The sequence below is a fragment of the Bison bison genome, unplaced genomic scaffold (genome assembly GCF_000754665.1).
Source record: "Bison bison bison isolate TAMUID 2011002044 unplaced genomic scaffold, Bison_UMD1.0 scf7180017854252, whole genome shotgun sequence".
NCBI classification, from domain to species: Eukaryota; Metazoa; Chordata; class Mammalia; order Artiodactyla; family Bovidae; genus Bison; species Bison bison.
The window spans coordinates 37,054-63,450 of record NW_011484825.1 but is presented as its reverse complement, the minus strand read 5'-3'; the positions used below and the strand labels follow the sequence as shown (position 1 = coordinate 63,450).

Below are 26,397 nucleotides of genomic sequence, written 5' to 3'. Positions count from 1 at the left end.
TCATTATAGACTCCCAGGCTCTGGCCACCAGGGTGCTCGGGTCGGGGTTTTCTCAGGTTGCCCTCTCCGGGCCTCCATTTCACTACTGTGTGTCTCAGAGACGGGTCGGGGACCCTTTGCAGTCTCCTCCCATCCTGCCTTTACTCTGTGCTTGCCAGGCTCCTCTCTCCCAAGTGAATTCGCATGTGGCCAAGTGGCTACTTAAACGCCCAGGGAACTGAAATCAAGGGAGCAAGGACGATACAAAGGAGGTGGGGCTGGGGGAGGGTGGGAGCTGAGGGCAGCTGGTTCTGTGTCCTCGGGGGAGGAACTCAGCCTCTGCCCCACCTCCCGCTGCCCACCCCCTTGCTTTAAGCCCCACCAGAAAGAAGACCCAAGGGCTTTCTTTCTACAGGAGGCCCAGACACTGGGCTTGCAATCTTGCTCTGCTTTTGCAAGGGAGACGCCCAAAAGAGCTGGGGGAAAGGGGGAGGGGGAGCGGGGCGGGGGGAGGGTCGGGGAGGGGGTGGAGGGTGGGAACGACAGGGTTCAGCAGATCTGAATCTCTGATCCTACCAGGAGGTCTTCTAGTGGTGCTACGCTGGCAAGGCGCCCAGCCTTTTTGAGCCTGGGGTCCTATCTGAAAAACCGATCCTAGAGGACCCTGAGTCCAGGGGTCATAGGCTTAGGCGGAGATCATACTGCCCGCCCCTAGCGCAGTGCTTGGCTCGTCTGGGTCTACCTAGGGGCCCGCGCCCTGCGGCTGGCCGGAGAGGGTGGGGCCTTCGCCCATCTTTCCTCCCATCCTCCCATCCCGGCTTTCTCTGCGTCTGCACAGGCCGCCACCCTGAGTTCTCTGCGCCTGGAGGGAAAATAAGAGTTTAGCGACCCCTCTTGGCGAATCCATGTTACACCTGTGTTTTCCACAGGGTCCCAGGGGCAGATGGTGGGAAACCGAGGAGGTTGGGGCGGGCAAGGAGGGTTTTCCTCTGGGCACGTCTTCGCTCCACCCTCAGCAGTCACCCGGTGACTACAATTGCTTGACTGGTTCCTTCATTGCTGTCCTCGGTCCCTCATCAAATAGTTACCAATAATAGTCAACAAACACTAACTAGAGAACCCCCTCTGTCTGTCCAGAAGGGGACCCAGACCTTAGATACTTGTATTAATATTATGGTATTCGTTCATTTGTTCCTTTGTCCATTCATCCACTCATTCATTCAACCACTCTCTCATTCATTCGTAAATATTGTGGAGCTCCCCTATGGGTCAAGTACCTGTTCTTTACATTTGAGAAACAGTTAAAAAAAAAAAGCAATCAAAGACACTTGCTCTAGTGAACTTCATGTTTTAGAAGGGGGGTACTGAAAATAGTGCCCCTAACAAGTAAGTATACAGCACATTTGAAGGAGAAAAGTACTATAAAACGTGAAAGATAGAATGGGGGGGAGTCGCTGCAGTGTGGTGGGAACAGGTGGCAGAATGAGGTAGGTGATCACAGTTGGCCTCCGAGAGAAGGTGATATTTGAGCAAAGATGTGTAGGAGGTGAGGAGCAGGGCAGGCATCTCCGGGGAACAGAGGTCCAGGTATTGGAAACCAGCTAGAGCAAAGGCTAGGAGGCACTGCTGTGTTTTGTTCAGTTCAGTTCAGTCGCTCAGTCGTGTCCGACTCTTTGCGATCCCATGGACTGCAGCACGCCCGGCCTCCCTGTCCATCACCAACTCCCGGAGGTTACCCAAACTCACGTCCATCGAGTTGGTGAAGCCATCCAACCATCTCATCCTGTTTTGTACTGTAGGCATAAGCAGAGAGGATGAGGATGCAGGCTGGGGCCCCTAAACCTGCCTAAGTCAGGGAGGAAGTGTCCTTAGAGGAGGTGACACGCAGGTGTTGCTGGCCAAAATCTTGGCTTTCTCTGCCCATCGAAACCTAATAAAAACTGTGGAGACAGAGTTTGGAGAAAACTGAAAGGTGGCTTTAATTCTCAGCCGGTGGAGAGGAGAACCCAGTAGGCTCATGCCTCAAGAACTGTGCCCCCCCCTCCACCAGCCATGAGGAGTCTAGGGGCTTATATAAGGCAAGGGCTCGCAGTCATGAGTCGGTGATGAGGAAGAGAGGTGATAGGATCTTGATTTCTTCATCTTGCATTGTTTCAAAGACAGTCGTAGCCTGGCGTCAGTAACCCAGTAATTGAGTCTGGTATTTTGGTGGCTCTGTGGCCTTCTTTCTGATACATAACTACAAGGGGAAGGATGTTGAAAGGGTAAGCACCAGATACAGGATATATTTAGCATAGACTCAAGAGAAAAAATGTGAATTGTAGCTCTTGCAGAGTTACAGAGCAGAAAAACAAGCTTCATTCCAGACATGCAGAGTTCGGAGCAATTAAAGTAAAAGAACTAGGAATGTTCAAACCTGCTCACTGTTCTATTTTCTTTGTTCTCTGGAAAGGGAAAGAGAAAAACTCATTCCTCTCTTTTCATTTTCACTGTAACACAGGCACAGACTTGAAGGAGAAGCAGAAGTCTGCCAAATGGGCGGGTCTGTGAAACGCTTTCTGAGCGGAGGGAACAGCATGTGCGAGGGCCTAGAGGAATAAGAGATGGTGGTGAGTGGGCCGGGAGAGTTACAGGAGGCTCAGCTTTCAGCTTGCCTTCTGTTGCTGACCCTCAGGGAAGGCAGACCAGGAGCTCCAAATGTGTGGCGCTCATTCAAGTACACCATTCCCACCCGGCACCCTTCGTGAGGTTGGTTTCCTCTCCCTTCATCAAAGAGAAACCAAAGACCAGAAAGGCTTCGGTGGGTTTACCAAGGACACACAAGTGGGTAGGGCTGAGAAGACTGGAACCAGCAACCCCCCACCCCTGGTCATCACTCCAGTGCTTCCTCGTCAAGCTGCCTGTCCTGCCCTCGGTTAACCCACTGCAGCCTGCTCGCAATTGTGGCCTCAAAGGTTAGTAGCTCACTTGTGCTTTAATTGAGATTTGCTTGCTGATGTTGCCAAGTATTCAAATCACCTGACAGTCCTGAGGGTCTACCCAGGCTCAGACCCTCGCCCACTTCCCAGAGCCCCCTCCTCCTTGTGAGTTCTCCAGGTGACGCCGATGCCTCCAGAGACTGAGAGCCACAGCTCCAAAGTGTGGTTCTTGCAGGTGTGGGGGCTGCTGAGCCCCACTCTGTAATAGTTCAAAGAAAGGCCATGTTATTCTCAATTTTTGGAGGAATCTGCATACTGTTTTTCATTGTGGCTGTGCCAATTTACACTCCACCTCTGGGTTTATTCAAAGAAAATGAAAACACTAGTTTGTAAAGATACACGAATGTTCATTGCAGGATTACATATAATAGGCAAGATATGGAAGCAACCCAAGTTCCATCAGTGGATGAATAGGCAAAGAAAATGTGGTATACACACACACACCACACACACACACAACGGAACACTACTCAGCCATAAAAAAGATGAAACCTGTCCATTTTCGATAACATGGATGGACCTTAGGGGCTTCCTAGGTGCCGCGGTGGTGAAGAATCTGTCTGCTAATGCAGAAAACACAAGAGATGTGCGTTCGATCCCTGGGTCAGGAATGTCCCCTGGAGGAGGAAATGGCAACCCACTCCAGTATTCTTGCCTGGAAAATCCCATGGACAGAGGAGCCTGGCTGTCTGAAGTCCAAGGGGGTCACAAACCAGTCAGACCCGACTTAGCAGCAGAGCATGCACGCACTTGGATGGACCTTGAGGGTATCATGTGAAGTGAACTAGATGGAAAAAGACAAATACTATATGATTTCACTCATAGGTGGAATATAAGAAACAAAAAACAAAAGAGATGGACAAGACCAAACCAAATGAAACAAACATGTAGATACAGAGATCAGAGTAAAGGATATTAGACGGGAAGGATGGCAGTGGGGTGTGAGTAAAGGGTATCAAGTGTGTGGGGATGGATGGAAACTAAATTTTTGGTGGAGAGCACGCAGTAAGTGTATACAGAAGTTGAAATATAATGTTTTACATGTGAAACTTATATAATGTCATAAACCAATGTTACCTTAATTTAAAGTAAATAAATAATTTTAAAAATTTTGTAAAAAGAAAGGCCATTTAGGTAATTAAGAGCACCTGAGGGAGATCCCCTTGGAAAGGACAAGGTGGAAGTTGTTGCCCTTGAAACCATCTGCATGCTTAAAAGCAGAGCGCGCAGGCCCAAAGCAGTAAGCAGGCTTACTGAGAGGAGCACGCGGTGGAGAGGTCTCTGAGGCCCCCAACGATTAAAGGACTTTGACCAGAGCAGAAATGAGTGGAAACAAGGAGAGCGGTAAGAGCATGGTGGTTGGGTTGAGAGCTACGGATGTGGACTGAGACGGGGCTTTACCTGGACCCCCCAGTGGGGTGTGGCCAATGATGGACTTTGGGGCTTATGGATTCCTGATAGTGAGTGCCAGGCTTTGAGGGTGTGTGTACCCTTCCAGCAAGCAGCCTTGGGAAGGGATGGTTAAGAGGGAAGTGGAGCCTGGGGTTTGCAGACTTGAATTTCAAGCCCCCCTTTCCCATCCTGCTGCTGCTAAGTCGCTTCAGTCATGTCCGACTCTGTGCGACCCTATAGACGGCAGCCCACCAGGCTCCCCCGTCTCTGGGATTCTCCAGGCAAGAACACTGGAGTGGGTTGCCATTTCCTTCTCCAATGCATGAAAGTGAAGACGCTCAGTCGTGTCCGACTCTTAGTGACCCCATGGACTGCAGCCTACCAGGCTCCTCCATCCATGGGATTTTCCAGGCAAGAGTACTTTCCCATCCTACTTGTTTTAATTAACCTCCTGCCTTTGAGCCTCCTGTTTTTAAGCCTCCTCCTTTAAGCCTTACCTGTAAAGTGAGCCTAATGGTGGTACCCTCATTTGTTATTTTTGTTACTCAGTTGTGTCCAAGTCTTTGTGACCCCATGGATTGTAGCACACCAGGCTTCTCTGTCCATGGAATTCTCCAGGCAGGAATACTGGAGTGGGTTGCCATGCTCTTCTCCAGAGGATCTTCCAGATCCAGGGATTGAACCCAGGTCTCCTGCATTGTAGGTAGATTTTTTACCCTCCTCATAGAGCCACTTTGAGGATTAAATCGGGCGGTGTATACAAAGAACCCAGACAATAGCCTGGCTCAAGGCAGTACCCAGTGTAAACTGTGGTTGATAATGTTGTGGTTTCGAAGGGCCTGTGACCCCCAAAAGCTTACACCATTCATACTCAGGCTGGGTATATTAGGGGACTGTGTTAAATTCAACAGGCTATGATAAATTATGTCCTTATTCACCCAATCTGCAAATTGTGGATAACTCTTACCTCCTAGCAGCCAGGATTAAGTGAAAATAAAGCTGCATGTGGTTGGGGCTTCTGGGCAGTCACTGAGCGCTCTCATTAGGTAAGTGGCCTGGGTTGAAAATGCTGGTCTAAGTTCATCTTATTTTGGTGCATGCGCTTTCTCTTTTTTTCCTTGATTAAGTTAGCTATGCTTGCATCTCTCAAGAACTGTCTCTTCATTTTCTTCTAGTGTAGTCTGCCAAAGTCTAGCCAGTGTGTGTGCCACGTGGGTGTAGCTGTGTTCCAATAAAACTTTATTTACAGAAAGATGAACTGAGGGTACTTCCCTGGTTCAATGGTTAAGACATCACTCTTCCAATGCAGGGGTCATGGGTTCAATCCCTGGTTGGGGAATTAAGATCCCTGCATGCTAAACAGCCAAAGGAAAAAAAAAAAGATGAAATGGGGTCCTAGTCTATAACTCTACTAAATTCTCTTGTAAAGCATCTGTTAATTCTTTTGTGTCTTCCAAGTAGATGTTAGTAATCTGTAGATAGTGTTAACTCAAATTTCCTATTTTTAACTCTAATTTCTTTCCTTGCCTGATATTTTTGGCTGAGACCTCTGGTGAAATGTTGGGTATTTTACAGTGACCATGGGCAACCTTATCTCTTGTTCAGGATTTCAAACCCTTTGGTTTCTCAGCTAAGTTGGAGGCTGGCTTTTTGCCTGAGAGATGTCTTATGTTAAAGAGGTGGCCATTCATTGTATTGTTTAAATCAAGAATGGGTGTCTAATTTTGTCAGATGTCTTTATAACATCTATAGATCAAGTGACTTTTATTCCCTTAGGATCTACTAATGAAAAGTTAATAGAAGTCATAGAATTGAACTTCCTTTCTCAATGTGACCCCACATGGTCGAAAGGTTATTTTATTATGCTGCTGGATTCTGTTTGCTAGGTGCTATTCAGTTTTAAGTATTGATAATCTAATCATTTGTCCATAGATTTGTCCATAGTTCTTCATATAAAATTCATCAAGTCTAAATATCATTGTTTATTTGATTATGAAATGCAGATTTTCCTTTTCTCTAGTTTAATAGCACTGGAATAATATACTCCTTTATATATATGATGAAATTTCCTTATGAGACCCACTGGGCCAGATATTCAAGAGACCTAACTCTTTGATAATGTCTATGGAAACTGATTTGCTTAAGATTTTATTTATCTGGGACTATGAATAATTAATTACATTTTTAAACTAGATTATCCATTTTTTCCAGACTTAATCATACCCATTAGAATAGTGCAAAATAGTCTCTAGTTCATCTTATTTCAGTGCATGTGCTTTCTCTTATTTTTCTTGACTAATTTAGCTATGCTTGTGTCTCAAGAACTGTCGCTTTGTTTTTTTCCACTATAAATTAATCATGCAAATATCCCTCTGCATAGTTGGGGCCTGTTCCCATAGTGGTCTTTACACTGGAAGGGCTCACATTGGAGATAAACTTATTTAGCTATTTATAATCTAATAGAGCCTTAAATTGGGCTTCCCAGATGACTCAGTGGTAAAGAAACTGCCTGTAATGCAGGAGACTTGGATTTGATCCCTGAGTTGGGAAGATTCCCTGGAGAAGGAAATGGTCACCCACTCCAGTATTCTTGCCTGGGCAATCCCATGGACAGAGGAATCTGATGGACTATAGTCCATGGAGTTGCTGGAGTCAGACACAGCTTAGTGACTGAACAGCAACAATAAAGCCTTGAATTAGCTATACCTGCATTTTAAAAACCTACTTAAATATAGCAAAATTCATAAGCGTACACCTTGAGCTTTGACATGTGGTTACAGCCATGTAACCATCACCCTATTAAGATATGTTAATATCATCTCCCCAGAAAGTTTCCTGCATCCCATTACAGTCAATTTCCCAACCTCCTCTCCAGGGAGCTGCTGTTCTGACTTCTATCATTACTGGTTACTTTTAGTTGCCCTATAAGTAGAACTGTACGGTATGGACCTTGTCTGGTTTCTTTCACTCAGTTGGCTTTAGCTTTTAAAGGTGAACCTACTTCCTCTGATTAGTAGTGTCTGTCCTCTTCCACCTGTCACTACTTGCTCTGATTAGCAGGTCCTCTGCAGTAAATCCAGCCCCTCTAGCGGGAGAAATTGGTACTGCCTGTCGAAGTGGAGATGTGTGATGGCTGCAGGATTCCAGACTGGGAGTTATTTCCTTTCAGTATATTGACAATAGCATATCACTAACTTCAGGTTGCCGCTGTTGCTAATACCAGCTTTTGATCTGTGATTCCTTTTAAGATAACTTTTTTCTTGGCTGCTTTTGAAATGTTTCTTTGTCTTGTATTTTTTTGTTGCTTCACAAAGAAGCTACATATATATATATATAAAATCATATAATTTATCCTAATTTGCATTTTTAACCTTCTTGATGCCATGCTTTGGTGCCTGGTTATTTGGCACTGATGAAACATCTTATTCAAGTGCTTCTCTTCTGCCCCATTTTCTCTTCCTTTGGGACCCCAAATGAGTATGTATATGTGTATGTATACTTTAGATTTTATATCTTTTATGTTTCTTCTGTGTCTTCATGCCACATTCTAGAAAGTTTCTCCAGCCTCTCTTTCCAGGTCACTAACTTTCTCTTTAGTTGTATCTAATGCCATTAAGCCTTTTCCATTGAGGCTTTAAATTTTCAAAAATTGTATTTTAACAACAGGCGATCTAGAATCTCCTGTTTCCTTTAGATCTATCATTTTAACTTCTAATTTTTGTCAAGTTTCAGGCTTGGGTTTTATCTCCTTGAACAGAAAAGCAATGTTTTTACAGTTGACTCCTAGCACCTCAAATCTAGTTGGTCTTCGCTGTCTCTGCTGGTTTTAGCTCATGCTGCTGATTCATGTATCTAGATTTTCTGTGTGCTGGATGCTGTATTTGAAAAGTCATCCTCTTGAGAAACCTAAAACCTCAGGTATACTGCTCCCAAAGGGTTTCTTTTCTTCTGTCCAGGGACTTTGAGTCACCAGTACTTCAGGATGACAGTGCTGTTGGATGAAGTTAATCCAGCTTCAGAATTTGAGACTTCTAGGGCACATTATGTGATGTGAATGTGCACAGACCAGGCTGGAGTCTGCTAGCGCTGGTTTTCTGCCAGTTCACTCTCTTCCCAGGAGTTCTGGGCTACCATCAGAGGGCTGAAGTTTAAATCTTGGTTTTACTATGGGACACTAGAAGTTCCTTGCCTTCATGGAGTTTCAATTTTACTTCCATTTGAGGTAAGTGTTAGGATTCCCTGGTAGCTCAGCTGGTAAAGAATCTGCCTGCAATGTGGGAGACCTGGGTTTGATCCCTGGGTTGGGAAAAGCCTCTGGAGAAGGGAACAGCTACCCACTCCAGTATTCTGGCCTGGAGAGTTCCATGGACTGCACAGACCATGGGGTTGCAGAGTCAGACACAACGAGCGACTTTCTCACCTGGTATGAGTAACTGGTGCCCAGACAGGAGAGAGAATTCTTCCAACATCCTACAGTTGGTGAGTGGTAACAGAATCTAGACTTCTCAAGGCTGCTTTTACCTGAATTTTCAGTGTTGCCACTTGTATTTAGGGATCTATACCCCCATACACCTTGCTTCCCATGCACATAAGGAAGACTCGACAATCTTTATCATTGTGTACTAGTTATTGTGTAGTAATCTTAATTAGTACATTGAAAAGGAAGAATCTCAACTAGGTTAGGGTACTGAGACACCAGGGAACGCTGGTGCATGGCGAGGGGAAGGAAGGCCAGATGGCAGATCGAACTAGAAGGGCTTGTAGGGTACTAGAGAAAGAGGTGAAGTATCCTTGTATGAATGGTATACCCATGTACTGGCATCCCAAATGAACAGGAGACTAGCTTCCTAGTTCATTCCCCATATTCATCCCCATTCTCGATTTTTACTGTTTAAGATCTGTCTTTCAGCTCTTATCAGAGGGCACCAGCTGGGCTGGTTCTGAGATTCTGCTTTTATAGAAGTCCCCTGTGTATGCTTTGGGAGAAAAATGGTTTAAAGGTGAGAAATACTGAAACGACGGGTGTACCCAAGACATGAGAGTGTGTGTATCCCGACACCAGACAATTTAGGGCTGAGATTTAGGGACATTATGGCCTTTGTGGAACAATGTCAGTCACAATAGACTTTTCTTATAGAAAAGACCAGTCTTGGTGGAGGTCTGACTTCTTGGTTTTCCCTCAGCCTTGCTGCATACTCACTACCTTATCAGAAAATACATTTGCCAGGAAAATGTACTTTTTGCAGTTACTTGCCTTTGCCCCTGCCTGAGAGCTCTAATTTCAGCCAGTCTCCCTCCTTCAGTGCCTGTTGGCCACGCTGACCTCCGGTTTCTGCCCCAGCCTGATCCCTGTTTCCTGTGAGCCTGCGGTCCCCGACTGAGGGCTGGAAGGATGCTGAGGGCCGGAAGGATGCTGAGGGCCACCCACGTTCCTGGAGGACAGTGTGACCTTCTCACCTCCAGAATTGAGACCCATTGCAATGGCCCTGTTACTTCTAGGGGATGGAGCTTGGGCCAGAGCAAAGCTTTTGCTTGTGAAACAAGTGTTAGTCCAGGAATAAGAAAAATGTGTTCAATTTCTATCTAAACATTATGTTTCTAATAGCGGTGAGAAAAGTTCTCTATATTACTGATGAAAGGTTGGCTTCCTAAGTCAAGACTCGGTATCTGTTTGTCCCATGGGTTCATCCGACTGTTGCTCCATCTTCCATAGCTTACAGTCTCCGGTCATGGCTGATCTCTTCACTGAGTCAGCCGCATCCCTGGGGTTGTGCCTCTCCTGCTAGGTACCTGTATGCCAGACGGTGTGCTAAGGACATGATGATGAAGGCTGACCGGGGCAGATACTGAGCAAGTAACAAAATTAAGTGTCATCACAGAGAAGCACAGGTTGTCATGGGAATATCACAAGCAGATTAAAGACAGTTTAGAGAGGTTGGGCAGAGTGTCCAGTATTTTGAAGTGCTGGTCCCACAAACTGTAAAAGAAGTAACAAGGTTTTGCATATGTGGGGGGATGTAATGTAGAAAAACTTAGAAGATGGCATTTGGTGGAAGGTGTGCAAGTCTAGATTCTTAGAAAAAGGGATCTCAGTGACTCAGGATATGAGGATTATTTTACAATGAATGAGAGGCAGCGGTCAGCCTCACATTTTCATACCTCCTGGCTTCTTAATATCTGATTTTTTTTTTTTTTTATTCTTCGACGCTTTACAAAGGTGTACAAGGTCTTATCCAGTATTTGGACTTCTTTTCAGACAGAAGGTTGGGCTGAATAGTTAGAGGTTCAGAACGTATAGTCTGAGGAACTTTGTTAGAACTGCAATTACTCAGGCTCCACCCCCAAACCTCTGAAAGAAAGTCCAGTGATGAGGACTATCATCGCATCCTTATAAACCCTCTAAGTGATTCTGGTGGACTTTAAAACTCGAACCACGTATCTTGCCCATGGTTTCTGGTGATGGATGTCCAAGGCAGCTGTCACTGTGAGCAGGTTGAAGGTGTTTACAGGAGGGATACAGAGTAGGAGGGTGAAAGAACTGAGTTCTGAGCATCTGGCATGACCGACGTGGGGGGAAAATGGAAAAATAAAAGGAATGATGTTCTAGAACAAACCTTGGCAAATTTTGTCTGTAACAGGCCAGATAGTAGCTATATTAGGCCTTATGAGCCATACGGTCTGTGTTACAACCATTCCGCTCTGCTGTTGTACAAAGGCAGATATAGATAACACATGAACAAGTGACCATGACTGTGCTCCAATAAAACTTTATTTACAAAGACAAATGGAAGGCTGGTTTGGTCCCTGGGCAGTAGTTTACTTTCCCCTAGTCTAGCAGAATGACTTAAGGTTTTGGTTTGTTGTTTTTATTTTTGGTTTTTGTGTTTAGCAGCAGAATCCCTTTTCTTCCTTAGAACTGTATAAAGCAGGAGTCACTCTGATTGAAGAATCCACAGCCTACCTCTTCAATTTCTCCTTTTTCTTGAAGTGGACCCTAAGGTTCTTCCTAAGAACACATATTAGTGACACTTAAGTCCAGTGCTCCAACGTCTGAGCTTGGGCCACTGCGGCATTGCCCTTGAGTGAGCAGATAGCCCTTCCTCAGCCAGTTTGGGCCTGTAAGAGGTGTGGCGGTAGAAGGAACTGGGGGCCAGCCTGAGATCATGCCTGGGCCTGAGGTTCAGGAAGTCTCCTTTGCTGCAGTGCGTGGTTTCTCTCTGCAGGTTCCAGGCAGCCTGCTGAGGCCAGTGGGAACACCCAGACTACAAGTGGCCCATCAGACACCCCCCACACGCCCTGTGTCCAGATGAGGGACCAGGCCCTCAGATACCGCAGCATCCACACCCGGCTGATGGAGATGGTGCTGACCTTGCAACAGACTGTGGAGGATCACATCGTGCGGCTGACGACCAGACCTCAGCAGCGGGACCTGGCGCTGGAGGAGCAGTGGCACGGTCAGGCCATCAGGGAGCAGGAGGCGCTCCTGGGTCGCTTATTGTTCCAGATCGTCAGCTTCCTGCCGGCTGGGGCCCCAGGCGACCAGAGCGTCCAACCACCTTGCACGTCCACGGACTCCAGGGGTGATGTCGGTGGTGGGCAGCCGGTCCAAGCAAACAGGCAGACTGGCCAGATGTTCTATGAAGAGAGTGATTTTGAAAATACAGTTATCAGCTATGACCTGTCCAACCGTGGGATTGATATCTCTGCCTTATACCACTTGAGCTTCCGGGACTATGACACCTACCAAGGAAACAAATACCACAAGGACAAGAACACCTTGGTGAGGATGGGGGACAGGCTCGAGGGCCCCCATCACAGGGATTTACTGAGTCCTGTGCCAAGAACTGTGCGTCCTCATTGATTCTTCCCAGCCCCATGGAGTAGGTGCTATTGTCCCCTGTAGGTGAGGGGGTGGGCACAGGAAAGTTGACAAGCTGGGTCTGGTTTCCCCTCCTGTCCTAGCTCTTATCTACGTGCAGTCACTGTGGTCACTGTGGTAAGTGAACCTACCCTTGTGGAACTCAAGTCTAGTAACAGATCTCAGCCATTGGGGAAACAGATGTGAATAACGTTCCCAAGAGCACCAAGGGGCTGCCTGCTTTGGGAACCAACAGGGAAGATGGTTTAAAGGTTGAGTCCATGAGTCAGGTGATGGGGGTAAGGGAAGGGTCCTCCAGGAAGGAGGAACAGCATGGGTGGAAGCTTCAAGGTGAGAAGAGCTTGGAGTGATTGGGAAAGGAGGCCTGTGTGGCTTGAGCAGAGACGGTGAGCACTCTAACAGAGGTATGGATGGGATCGGGCCATTGTAAGATGTTGGGATGTTATTCCAATGGTGATGGGATCAAGAAAAGGCTTCCAGCAAGGGAGGGTCCCAACAGTTTTCCAGCCAGGGGGCAGGGGACCATAGTAGCCTCCCCTTTCCTTCTGTTCCCACCCAAGCGATGTGTGGCCAATGGCCATCTGCTTTTCTGGGGCCCAAATGAGTCGGGTATCCTGATCGGCCTCTGAGGGGCCGTGCCCCTTCCAGGAACTTGAAGGGGCCCTTCCACGGATGTGGAGATGGCAGAGGTGATAGTGGCAGGGACTGGTTAAGGAGCCAGGCTCTGGGGCCAGATGCTGCTCATCACCAAGGGCATGTGGCTAGTGTAGTTTGTTCAACCTTTCTGAGCTTTACTCTCTTTCAGCGGGAGAGCAGAGGATTTTCTCAGGAGTTGTGAGAATTAAGGCAATTGACATGCACCACTTGGTCTAATGTCTAGAAAGTAGGCGCTCAGTGAATGATGGCTGGTACATAATATAACTATTACTACTTATGTTGTGGGTTGGCCAAAAAGTTCATTCAGTTTTGAATAAAAATAAGACACTTTTCATTTTCACTGAGAACTTTATTGGAACAAGGTACTCACTAACTGAATGGACTTTCTGGCCAACCCAATATATGGCTCTAAAGAGGGAAGTTTGCAAGCTGTTAAGATTTGGGAGAATTTGTGGAATATTTTCTGATATTAAGGTTGTCAAACACGGATTTTATTGCCTCATGGAGCAGGGAGACCTCCATTTGGGTTCATCCAGATGAGTAATTGTGACCTGTTTAAAGGGGTCCATGGTGGGCAGGGGAGGAGGACTGACCTTCGATTCCATCTATCTCCAGGGCTACATCAACCTTGGTACCAGTGAGAACAAGCTCTGTACTGATCTTCTGGCTGAGAGGGTAAGCCACGTTCCAGCCTGTGCTGCGACCCACCTTCAGGCCCAGGTCCCCCAAGAATGGGTCTCTTAGCACGTGGTAGACACATGAATAAGACTTAGAAGTTTGAGGAAGGGAGTAGGGAAATAGCTTCTAGAATAGCACCTCTAACCTGCTGACTGGCCTCGCTGTGTTGGGAAGTTTTCTCTGGATGGGTGTGTGGTGGGTAAGCTGCCAAGGGAGCGTCTAGATCAAATGTAGGGTTGGGGAGGTTGTCAGACACTTCCTGGGGGAGATCTAGTTGTATAATCTTTGACATGAAGACTGAAGCCTCCATTCATCAGGGAGCATGTAGCATATACGCCCATTTCCCTCTGGGAGGCCCTGTGTTGTAGGGGAAATGCCCATGGGCATCCTAGGAGTAGGATGAAGCCTCTTGGGCATCCCTGGTCTGGCCATGCTCACACTCTATTTGTCCACAGTTGAGTCAGAGTGACATGACCTACGTTGATGAAGATCTACTGCAGTACACTGATTGGAGAGGGCAACCATTGTAAGTAGCCCCTGGACCTGGGGTCTTCTGGTCTACAGGCACCTGTCCGCATCCAGGGAAAGACTTCCAGGTTCTCTGCTGGGTGCCTCCCTATTGTGGGGGTAATGACTTCTAGAAAATGCCTAGTGTAGACTATCGGAGCAGGCAAGCTGGTGTAGTACAAACAGCACCGCTCTGTCATTCAGGAGACCTGAGTTTTTGTCCGTACTCTTCACGTCTGTGTCTCCTGGGGGGTTGACAGCCTCGGTCCCCTGTTCACCCTGTAAGGACCCTGAGGTTGCATGCTCTGCTCTTGTGAAAAGACTGAAGTCTAGGCTGTGGGGAAAGCCCAGGGCCGATCCTGGAACGAACGGTCTGTCTGGGTCTGTCCACAGCCTGCGGAAAGAAGTGGCCCGGTTCCTGACCTTCTACTGTAAGACACCTAAGCCCCTTGACCCAGAAAATGTGAGTTTCTTCCCAGCCTTCCTGACACCCTGGTGGAGGACCATATTCTTGGGGACCTCTGCATTTCCAGAAGAGCCTCTCAGAGTCGGGGCAGGGTGGAGGCCAGTGGGTCCTTGTTGAGGAGACTCCCCGTGGGGAGGGAGACGGGGGACCGATCTCTTTTACGAGGATTGGTTTTCAACTTCTGCCTTCTGTGTATCTTCTCCAGGTGGTCATTCTAAATGGCTGCTCCGCTGTCTTCTCTGCTCTGGCCATGGTTCTGTGTGATCCAGGTGGTAAGTCAGTGGGCTCTGTGCTCCCTCAGGGACACAGCCCCACGTGGGCAGGTGCGCATGGGCCCTGGGTCCTGAGGGAGAAGAGGGTCTTGACTGAAGACCTTTCCCCTGAAGTGCTGGGGTGCCTCCTGCACCGATTAGAGCATCTTCCTACTTTTTCTGCAGGAGTGAGGGATTTGAATTCCCATTTAATATGGGCATGTTACAGGCCTCCAGTCTGCCCCAGGAATGGTGACATCTGGAGCCAACTCTGTCTAGTATTAGTTGGACTTTTGGTCTCAACCCCAATAAAAAGAGCCCTAGTCAACTGGCTTAGGCAATACAGATGTTCTATCTCTTCGACACACAGCAAGCTGTGTGTCTCTGGAGATTCCCAGGTGGCGCTAGTGGTAAAGAACCTGCCTGCCAATACAGGAGACTTCAGAGACTCGGGTTCAATCCCTGGGTTGGGAAGATCCCCTGGAGGAGGGCATGGTAACCCACTCCAGTATTCTTCCTGGAGGGTCCCATGGACAGAGGAGTCTGGTGGGCTATAGTCCATAGGGTCACAAAAAGTTAGACGTGACTGAAGCAACTTCAACAAACAAACAAAAACACCGAAATAAAACTAGGTTCTAGATCAAGTAAAGCTTGAGAGATCTGTTCTTGGTCTCCTTAACGATGCCTCTGAACAATGTGAAATAAGAATCTCAGATTTCTTGATGAGCCTACTGTATGGGGCACTTGTTACCAAGATGACCAGTTTCACTGGAAGGAGTGGGTCCTTGATTAGCTCATCAAGGAGGCCAAATAGATGGAAAGAAAATAACACATGAAGTCACCAAGCCTGGGAGACCTGAGCCACGTAGAGAGATGAGAGCCCTCTCTGTGTGAGCCCTCTCTGCCTCCAGTGTTGGCCTGGAGCTGACAAGACTTGCTGATGATTCATGCTCTACCTGTTGCAAGCCTAGCTTGAGTCCCTGGGTTCCAAGTAACTTGCAGCAGTATTCTCCCCTTTTCTCTTCTAGTGTACCCACAAAGAAGAAACTTAAGGGTTTTGTTTTCCTAAGTAACATTAAGAGTGGATTGTATATAGAGCACTGGCTTATCATAGCTCAGATGGTAAGAAATCTGGCTGCAATGCAAGAGATCTGGGTTCAATCCCTGGGTCAGGAAGATCCACTGGAGAAGGAAATGGCAACCCACTCCAGTCTTCTTGTATGGAGAATTCCATGGACAGAGGAGCCTGGCTGGCTACAGTCCATGGGGTTGCAGAGTTGGACACGACTGATCGACTAACACTTACACTTATATATACAGAGCCTGTGCTGCAAAGCACTCACCCCCACGTAGGAGGGATTACACAGGAACCTTCTCTGAGGGGTGTGTTGCTGCTGATCTAGGGGACTTCACTGGGAGACCCTGAACTAACAGCACTGTCTCTCTGCTTCCAGAGGCCTTTCTAGTCCCCACCCCCTCCTATGGGGGCTTCGCCTTTAGTACCCACCTGTATGCGAAAGTCAAGCTGGTTCCTGTCCACCTGGAGAGTCAGGTCAGTGTGGGCCTCCTTCCCCTGTTCAACCGACCCAGGCAAGGGAATGGTCTAGGCATTGCCGAGGTGGAGGTTGGTCTTGCTTTTCTCCTGTATAAGTTATGGGAGAAGGATGGAGAAATTGGGCCAAAAGGGCACGTGGGACTAGTCCCCAGGTATGAAGGGAAAGGATTGTTCAGGGTTTCTAGGAATGAGGAATCCAGGCCTGGAAGCTTCCAGATATGTGGTTCTCAGGCTGGATCTGTTTTCCAGGTCACTGAGGCAAACGGCTACCCCTTCCAGCTCACTGTGGATAAGCTGGAGCACGCCCTGCTCAGGGCTAAGATTGAGGTGAGGTGGGAACCGGGTCTTCAGAGTGGGCACTGCTGCTCTGGAAAGGGGCTGAATATGGAGACAGTGGGATAACTTGTTCACCAAGACAGTGTGGGTGCCTTCTTCAAAAGAGGCAGTGTCCCAGGGCACATCTCCCGAGGAGCCCTGAGCCTGGCTGTGGGCCCCCAGAGCTCCCTCCTGTTCCCCTCTTCGGGCTCCATGATAGCTGCTCCTCCAATTGCCCACTGAGGCCTTGATGAGGGGTCCGATCCTACTCGGTGCCCTGGCCTTGACCTTCAGCAGAACTTGATGTGGAGGTGAAGGATTTGTGTTCACTTGGTTATGCTTGGTTCTTTTCAGGGGAAAAAGGTCAGAGGTCTTGTGCTAATCAACCCTCAGAATCCTCTGGGAGATGTCTACTCCCAAGACTCCATGATGGAATATCTGGAATTTGCCAAGAAGTATGACTCCCACCCCCTTGAGATGAAGTCCGTAAGAAGGGTTCCCATCACTCACAGTCAAGGAGTCAGAACCGGAAATAATATACCCTGTGTTCTCACTGTGTAGTATACTTTGTGCAGTCATGGACAACTAACTGAAATGGACGTGAAGGAAAAGGCACCCACGTGCTCACTGCTTCAATCTTTGCCACTTCCCTTCTCGCCTTTGCCTGTGTGCACATATCCACGTAACAGTCATGAACCCTGTTACTTCCCACCCCTCGTAGCATAAGCTCTTCCTGCATCCATTTCCCAAACTCCTTGGCTTGAGGTGCCGAGGAAGGTGAGTCCCTCTAGAATTTTCCTGTCCCTGTTTCTAAGAACATGTTAACATCAGTTATTAATATCTCTGAAGTCTGGAAATAGCCTTCTTAGGGTAGATGATCTTCCACGGTCTAGAAGAAATGTGTATTTGAACTTCATAACGAATCCAGACCACTTAACGGCGGCACATGGGGACCAGAGAAACAGTGCTGGGGGTGCTCCCCATGCCGGCTCTAGCACGGACTAGGGAGGGATTAGCTTTCTAGCTCAGAAACCAGTTTCTTCCTGTGAGATAGAGGTAACAGTACAGCTTCAGAGCACTGCTGGGAGACTAAAGGAGACGAGGCAGGTGTGCACTTAGCCCACTTCATATCCCTGTTTGAACCAGACCCTAGGTGGGAGCTCTTTTTTAAAAAATGTTTTTGATTGTTTTATTAATTGTACTGGGTCTTAGTCGTAGCACACAGGATCTAGTTTTCTGACCAGGGATTGAATCTGAGCCCCTTGCATTGGGAACATGGAGTCTTAGCCACTGAACTACTGGGAAGTCCTGGGAGTGTTGGACTACACCAGAGGAGATGTCTCTGGGACGCCCAGCCCCTACCACTAGTCTCTACTTGATGGTTGAAGCGTGGGGCCGGATATTCTCATGCATGTCTCTCAGGTCCTGTTCCTTTCTAGTACCCCAAAGTCAGGACAGAAGGTCCCCTCTGGTGAAGGAGAGACCCCCTTCTACCTTATCACGCCTCTTGGAAAGTTTGAATGGGCTTCTGGGGCCTTAGGAGTGTCTGATCTGTGTTCAGAAAAACCTAACAAATAAAGTGTGAGTTATGATTAGAGAGAGCCTAGATAATCGTTCTCTTTCACCCAACCTGCAGGTACAACCTCCACGTGATTGTAGATGAGATGTACATGCTGTCTGTGTTTGATGAAGCCATCACATTCCACAGTGTTCTGAGCATGAAGAGGTGAGTTGGTCTCGGCGGGAGTTGGGAACGAGAACCTTGAAGCCGCTGCTTTTGCAGGGTGAGTCCATGGGCAGTGCACTCCTTTGGCTATGAGCGAAGGACTGAGCCTAGAGCCTCCAGGAGTGTGAGAGTGAGCAAAGCATCATCTGTCCTCCAAAACGCCTTCTCTAAATGCCACTTTGTACACGAGATAGTTTAAGAAGAGGGTAGAATGAGCGTGGTCAAGTCAAGATGAAGCCCTACCGAAGGTCAGGGCTTCTTGATAAGTAGTGCACAGGGAAAGAAGAGAAATAGAGGAGAACTTTCTTAAGGGTTGGTATTTGGCCCTAGGACAGGATCCAGCAGGCAAAGCAAGAGAAGAGCATGCCTGGTGGAAGGAACAGTTTCACCAAAGGTGGGGCAGAAAGAAATAGGTGAACACATTTTAGAAATGTTTGGAAAGTCTAGAAATGGTGGCCGACTTGTATGAGGAGCCAACTGCCAAGAAGGTGGCTTTGGACTTGCTGTAGGAAGACCCCGAGCCAGGCTGAGAGTCCTTGAGTACCTTCAGGGGGCACTTGAGAGGTCTCCCATCTGGTTCCGCAAGGATACCTTTTGTTGACTTCCTGGCTTAACTGGGGTAACTGTGTCTTGAACTTTGGGTCCCTAGGCCCTTCTGTCTAGGAAGGCCCTCAAGGCCACTTTCATCTTCCCTTCATAGACTGCATGCCATCATCCTTCAAGTATTTCTCCATCATCTTGACTCTTTCCTTTCTAGTTTGCCTGATCCCAACAAGACCCACGTGATCTGGGGCGCCAGTAAGGTGAGCCCCAGCCGTCTGTCCTTGGGTGGGAAAGAAAGTGGAGCCAGGAGAAGGCAGACCAACCAGGTATTCCCTTCCCTTCTTCTCTTCCTCTAGGATTTCTGCATCTCTGGCTTCCGCTTTGGCGCTCTGTATACCCACAACAGGGAGGTGGCCTCTGCCATGAGCTGCTTTGGCTACCTCCATAGCATCTCTGGCATCGCCCAGTACAAGCTGCGTCAGCTGCTTCAGGACAGAGGTACTGAGCCCCATCCCAGGCTGGACCTCGTGGCCACCGGGAATTTCTGGGTCTGCATGGGCCTCTGACATGCCTTCAGTACACTGAGACCCTGTTCACTGTCTCGGGTTTAACAGTGGCAGGATGGGATGTTTATAGGAGGGCAGATGCAGCCGGGTATAGAAAGAAGACAGAGGTGCTGGTCTAAAACATTGATCATCTGAAAGCTTATGCTCTGCCTGCAAAAGGGATAGTCAATTGTACTCTAGGACATGAAGGTGGGAACTTCAGAGATTGGTCTTTACATGAAGGCCAATTTTTCCTCCCATTCAGGTGGCACAGTTGGTGAAGAATTCGCCTGCCAATGAAGGAGATGCAGGTTGGATTCTGTGTCTGGAAGGTCCCCTGGAGGAAGAAATAGCAACCCACTCCTGTATTCTTGCCTGGAAAATTCCATGGACAGAGGAGCATGGCGGGCCACAGTCCATGGGATCACAAAGAGTTGGATATGACTGAGCACTGAGCGCAAACCTGGCTTATTTCAGGCAAAGATTACCAAAGAACAGCCTGACTCTTCAAATGTGATTTAACTTCATCTTCCAGGGTGGCCAAAGGAGAGGCCGTTTGGGCAGGCTGGTGCTGCTATATCTATGGCACCTGAATTTACCTTCCCTCTTAGATCTTAAGTGAATGCTGGCTTCAGAGAGAATTTCCCACCTTTAATGCCATGGTTCAAACTTAGATAAGAGCTCCTTTTAAAAAATTCCCTGTCATTGAGCAGATGTCAGGCCCAAGGATTTAAATTGAGAGCAGGGATACATGAAACAAAGTTATCAGATAATCTGATTTAGAAAACAATCTGCTTTCAGCTTTGGGTGGAGAAACTGGTAGACAGGAGAAATCCAACTGGATGCCTCCCTGCAAGGTGCCAGGCCCTCTGATATTTGGTGGAAACCAGATTCCCAGCTTCTTGAACACTGGTTCTCAATCTTGAATGCACGTGGGAATTACCTCATGAAGTTGCTCAGTCGTGTCCGACTCTTTGCGACTCCATGGACTGCAGCCCACCAGGCTCCTCCATCCATGGGATTTTCTAGGCAAGAATACTAGAGTGGGTTGCCATTTCCTTCTCCAGGGGATCTTCCTGACCTGGGGATCGAACCCGGGTCTCCCGAATTGTGGGCAGATGCTTTACCGTCTGAGCCACCAGGGAGTCCCTCCTGGAGAGTTTAAATACCGATTTGTAGGGAATTAGGGAATTTAGTCATTCAGTCGTGTCTGACTTTTTGCAACCCCATGGATTGTAGCCTGCTAGGCTCCTCTGTCCATGGAATTTTTCAGGCAAGGATACTGGAGTGGGTTGCCCTTTCCTTCTCCAGGGGATCTTCCCAATCCAGGGATCGAACCCGGGTCTCCCGCATTGCAGGCGGATGCTTTACCACCTGAGCTATTAGGGAAGCCCAATGTGTAGGCTGAATCCACAAAGATTTTGAGTTAGCTGTCTGAGGATATAAGCTGGCCCATTAGGCCTTTTAAAAGCTCCCCAGGTGGTTCTAAAGTGCTGCCAGTGATGAGAATGGTTGTGCTAGGGTCATCCCCAAGCACACTGAGGTTCTTCACAGTCCATTTGTTAGGGTCTAAAGCAGAAGGTGAGGGAACTATGAGTAGCAGCTACTTGCCCGGTTGACAACAGCGGCATCAACCCCATTTAGGGGACACCTCAACTTCTTGCTTCAAGGGTGTAAATTCAAACATAACCTTACTACACAACTATTGAGAAGCCCAGCATCCCCACCTTGCACAATGGAAGTGGTGTCGTGGGTGGTGGTGTTTAGTTGCTAATCGTGTCTGACTCTTTGTGACCCCATGGACTGTAGCCCTGGGATCCTCTGCCCATAGGATTCTCCAGGCAAGAATACTGGAGTGGGTAGCAATTCCCTTCTCCAGGGCATCTTCTCTACCCAGGAAACAAATCCACACCTCCTGCATTGGCAGGTGGGTTCTTTACCACTGAGCCACCAGGAAAGCCTACGTGTTAGGTATGATCAGTTCAAATACGAGTTGGATAGAATCAGCAGGCATGAAGCCCAGGGAGGAAGCATTTGGTCAGGAGCCCTCTGGCAGATCTCAGCCCTGAAGTATGTAACAGCTCTCTTCCTTCATCCACTCAGAATGGATTGACAATATATACCTGCCCAGTTATCACTTCCGGCTGCAGGAGGCTCACAGGTATGTCACTCGCAAGCTAAAGGCATCGAAGGTCCCTTTTCTCAATCGTGGCTCCGGCCTCTATGTCTGGATCAACTTGAAACAGGTGAGCTCTGGGAGTGAAGACGGATGTTAAAGGGCATATCTGCCAGCTGGGTCTTGAGCTCAGGTCTGTCCGTCTCTCCTCCCCAGTACCTGGACCCGTGCACGTTTGAGGAAGAGCTGCTCCTCCATCGCCGCTTCCTGGACCACAAGCTGATCTTGTCCCCGGGCAAGACCTTTATGTGTAAGGAGCCTGGCTGGTTCCGCCTCGTCTTTGCAGCCAGGCCCCACCTGCTGAGAAACGGTGAGTGGAGCTGACCCGCCGGTCCTAGCATCCTTCACAGATGCCCCCACCACTCCTCTGTAACCCAGGAGTGGAGTCGCCCCTTATCACCTTTTGCAGCCTACATAGCTCCAGTCCTTCTAGGCCCTCTGTTAGCACTTTCATACCTCTAAGTGAAAGTGAAAGTCGCTCAGTCATGTCCGACTCTCTGCGACCCCATGCGCTGTAGTCCATGGAATTCTCCAGGTCAGAATACTGGAGTGGGTAGCCTTTCCGTTCTCCAGGGGATCTTCCCAACCCAGGGACTGAACCCAGGTCTCCCACATTGCAAGCAGATTATTTACCAGCTGAGCCACAAGGGAAGCCCATATCTTTCAGCTCCTTTGCAAACGAGGAAATGTTAGGCACTTGAAGTATATTATACTTTTGGTATGTCAGGTCTGTGTCTGTCATTGACGAGGCACTGGGACTGTAAGCTATCCAGAAATGGAGCTCTGCCCATGCAGAACTTGCCAGCTACTAGGTGAGGTAGGTAGCGCAGGATCTAGAAGTCCCTGTATGCTATACTGTGGGGTTGTGATTCTCCCCTGAAGGTTACAGAAACATGACAATCGTTTTATCTATTGCATCTCAACACATGCAGGTCACCGTTCTACCTGCGGGGCACATAGCAATGAATATTTATGTTACATATCTTTTGGGCTAATGTGGAAAATAGACCGAGGGAAGGGCCACTAGAGGCAGACAGAAAATAATGAGGCCAAGGCTATAAGCTGCTGCTGCTGCCAAGTTGCTTCAGTCGTGTCTGACTCTGTGCGACCCCATAGACGGCAGCCCACCAGGCTCCCCTGCCCCTGGGATTCTCCAGGCAAGAACACTGGAGTGGGTTGCCATTTCCTTCTCCAGTGCATGAAAGTGAAAAGTGAAAGGGAAGTCGCTCAGTCGTGTCCCACTCTCAATGACCCCGTGGACCGCAGCCTATCAGGCTACTCTGTCCATGGGATTTTCCAGGCGAGAGTACTGGAGTGGGGTGCCATTGCCTTCTCCAGGCTATAAGCTAGGTGACAGGATTTGATCTTGAGTCACAAAGGTAATCTAGCAGGCAGGGGCTGGGACAGTGAAGCCAAAAGAGCCATGGGGGATGTGGCAGGAAGACTTGGAAATCTATTCCCCAAAAGGGAAGGCTCAAGTTCAGCATCCCTGAACCAGAGGTTCTGCGGTGGTCTACCAGGACCTGCATGGATCTGGGGCCCATGTGCACTCCCGCTAAGTATTCCTCTGTCTTCGTTTGGACCCTCTAGCCATGCGTCGGTTCCAGCAGGTGCTCGTGGAGCAGGCGCAGGAGCGTACAGTGAAGCAACTGGAGGATGCAATGAAGGAGGAAGTGTCTACCTCCCAGCCAGAGGCTCCAGCCAGTCCCGCTCTCAGGAAGTCTTGATGTCAGCCTTGGATCTGGAAGGCTGGGCGCTCGCCTAGAGCCGTGACCAAACAGTGGGCTCCTCCAGGCAGGAGTGCGTTTGACCCCACCATCAGCCCCCTTACGCGTCTGTCATTTTGGAAGCTTTACATCTTCTTAGTCTCTACGAGCCATTGCGTGTGTGCAAAATGTTTTTATGGGAATTCTGGTGGGGAAGCCTAGAGGAGGAATAAAAGGAGCTCTCTGGGTCCCTGTTTAGGTGGGTTAACTTTTATATTCTGTATCTAATAAATTCCATATTCTTTAAATTGCAGGCCTGTTTTATTTCACATTCTTCATATGACCTTTTGGGAGCTAGATGATTTTTAAACTTAATTTTTAATTAAATTTAAATTAAATATTAAAGCAGGTAAAGCAGGTTATATGTGAAGAATACTTTCTAGGGCAGGCCAGAAAGGAAGGGAAATCATGATCCCCAATTGGCAGAGCATTTTCTAGGTACTGGATGCAGTGTCCCATAGGATCCTTACACAATCACACTCACCTTACACACGTGTGGCTACGTGGTAGAGTGAGAGTATAGTTTCAAATGTTTCTGCTTCCAAATATGAGTTCTCTCCATTTTTGCCTTTTTTAAAGGCTTTTAAAATGAGTCTCTGGTGATCAGCCTGAATGAAGTCTTCCGTTTTCATCTCTTCAACTGTTCAAATCATACCTCCTGAGCATTTCTCTGCAAAACCTTTGCACATCTGAGCTTTGGTCTGAGCATCGAAGTGGTGAAATGGGCAGAGCGGGGACTACCACCATTTTATAGATGTTGCAAGAACTATTAGCAGCCACTGATGGCTTTGATCAGTCACTTGGGTTTGGGATCATCCTCACTGTCTTGGGCAGCTTTGCGGCCCACCAACAAATCCTGATTCTTCAGGACTTTTTGACACCAGGCAAGTTTGTTTAGAAATAAACTTGATTAGTAGACATAGAAAGAGAATTCACTGGTTGCATGAATGAGTTCATGTGACCAGAAGAGATGACTTTCCTTCTCCTCAATATTTATGTCTCTTATTTTTCCGTTCTAATTTCATGGCCTAGAACCTCAAGTACAGAGTTGAATAAAAAAGTAAGAACATTCTTGCCTTGTTCTCAATCTTAACAGGATTAAGTTCGGTCTCTCATTCATAAGTATAATGTTACTAGAAATATTTTTCATACTGCCTTTACCAGATAGAAGAATTTCCTTCAATTCCTAGTTTGCTGAAAGTTTTACCATAAATGTGTGTTCAGTTTTTACCAGATGTTTTTGCCTGTACCTTTAGAGATAATATAATTCTTTTAGTTATTAATGTGATGAAATTATATTGATTAAAACTTGTTATAGCAACATCATAGCCCTGCAATAGCCCCATAGAGTCATGATACATCACCTTTTTATACATCGTTGGATTTGGCTTTGATGTTAAAATCTTTACATCTATTTTCATGAAGGATATTGTGTTATAATTTTCTTTCCTGGTATTGAAATGAATTTTTTGATCAGTTAATTTAAATGTTTATCAATTGTATTAATATTTTCCAAAGACCCAACTTTTTGTTTCATTGATTTTTTTTTCCCCCTATATGTTTCTCTTCTGTTTCATTTCTACTTTTCATTTCCTTTTTTAAACTTCGGATTCAATTTGTTATTTTTCTAGCTTTTTAGTAGGGAAGATTAGACCAAAAGTTTTAAGCTGTTTTTTCTAAACGTAAGCATTTAAAGTTACTGATTTCTCTCCAAGCATTGCTTTAGCAACATCGCATAAATTTTGATAAGCTGGGTTTTTATGATCATTCAGTTTTCTACTTTTCCTTGTGATTTCTTCAGTTCTGTCGCTCAGTTGTGTCCAACTCTATAATTTATTTAGCAAATATTTAGTTTCCAAATATTTGGGGTCCTTCAGCTATCTTTGTTAATGATTTCTAGTTTAATTCCTTTGTGATTAGAGAACAGAAACTACCAATTTCAATCCTTTGAAATTGAGACATTTTAGGGCCAAGTATCTGGGGGCTTCCACCCACGGTGGCTCAAAGGTAAAGAGTCCGCCTGCAGTGCAGGAGACTCGGGCTTGATCCCTGGGTTGGGAAGGTCCCCAGGAGAAGGGAATGGCAACCCACTCCAGTATTCTTGCCTGGAGAATCCCATGGACAGAGGAGCCTGGCCGGCTACAGTCTTTGGGGTCACAAAGAGTTGGACACGATTGAGCCACTAACACTTCCATTCTTAGTTAATAACTTTTGACTTTTAAAAAACTGCTCTAGGTATTAATATATATTCATGTATATATATGTATATATGTGTGTATATGTGTGTATATGTATGTATATATATGTACACACACACACACACACACACACACACACACATATAATGTACTGACGGATCCTGCTAGTTTTTCTTTTTCCATGGGAAAAGGAGACTTTTACTATTCAAGGCTCTGAGTGGGCCTGGGTCCTGGGAGGTCTAGTTCTTTTCCAAAGTCTCAGAATGTATAGGTCTAAGGTAGAGTTCAACAAGCGTTCTGTAGTACGAAAGGAGGAGGAGAAACGACAAAGTCAGGTCAAAAGCTCTCTCAGTAGAAGGATGTTTTAAGGATGCACACGCCTTAATTCCAAAAGGCTTTTCCATAGGCCCCAACCAGGCATATATTTGCCCAGTAACCCTGGTAACTGCCTTAAACTGGCTAAACTAAGGCCTGGAGCAGAGGGAGGCGCCCGCGTGTGTCGGGGCGGGGAGACCGGTCTGGAAGACGGTCAAGCACGCCGAGGCCGTAGAGCGCCGCGGTGGCAGCAGGCGGCCCGCCTCTTCCTGGACCGGCTCGGGCCGCGGGCCGCCTCCCCTTCCCCGGCTTCCCCTCCGGCTTGGGCGGCCAAAGGTGGGAGCCGGTCTCGGGGAGAGAGGCTCTGGTGGGCCCCAGCCCCGCGGTGCGGCCCCTCGTGCGTCCCCTGCGCGGACGGGCCCTCGTGCGGGTGCCTGGGCCCGGGTGCGCCCCGCTCAGCGGCGGTGGACG

At 47.6% G+C, this 26,397-nt stretch overlaps 2 protein-coding genes across 2 annotated transcripts in view; both read left to right on the top strand.

Annotated features, from left to right (window-relative positions):
* Window positions 1-23,374, top strand: part of ACCSL (1-aminocyclopropane-1-carboxylate synthase homolog (Arabidopsis)(non-functional)-like) — a 69,522-nt gene extending 46,148 nt beyond the window's left edge. Inside the window, exons 3-16 of the mRNA XM_010856260.1 lie at window positions 11,573-12,129; window positions 13,501-13,560; window positions 14,019-14,089; window positions 14,464-14,533; window positions 14,742-14,808; window positions 16,242-16,339; window positions 16,592-16,669; window positions 17,012-17,112; window positions 18,294-18,383; window positions 19,141-19,186; window positions 19,283-19,424; window positions 21,575-21,717; window positions 21,804-21,957; window positions 23,238-23,374. Coding sequence (XP_010854562.1) covers window positions 11,573-12,129; window positions 13,501-13,560; window positions 14,019-14,089; window positions 14,464-14,533; window positions 14,742-14,808; window positions 16,242-16,339; window positions 16,592-16,669; window positions 17,012-17,112; window positions 18,294-18,383; window positions 19,141-19,186; window positions 19,283-19,424; window positions 21,575-21,717; window positions 21,804-21,957; window positions 23,238-23,374 — 1,814 coding nt within the window. The remainder of the gene's footprint in view (window positions 1-11,572; window positions 12,130-13,500; window positions 13,561-14,018; window positions 14,090-14,463; window positions 14,534-14,741; window positions 14,809-16,241; window positions 16,340-16,591; window positions 16,670-17,011; window positions 17,113-18,293; window positions 18,384-19,140; window positions 19,187-19,282; window positions 19,425-21,574; window positions 21,718-21,803; window positions 21,958-23,237) is intronic.
* Window positions 23,375-26,160: 2,786 nt separating this feature from the next.
* The window catches only part of ACCS (1-aminocyclopropane-1-carboxylate synthase homolog (Arabidopsis)(non-functional)), a 22,470-nt gene continuing 22,233 nt past the window's right edge, over window positions 26,161-26,397 (top strand). Inside the window, 1 exon segment of the mRNA XM_010856247.1 lies at window positions 26,161-26,262. The gene's annotated coding sequence lies outside the window, so the exon portion shown is untranslated.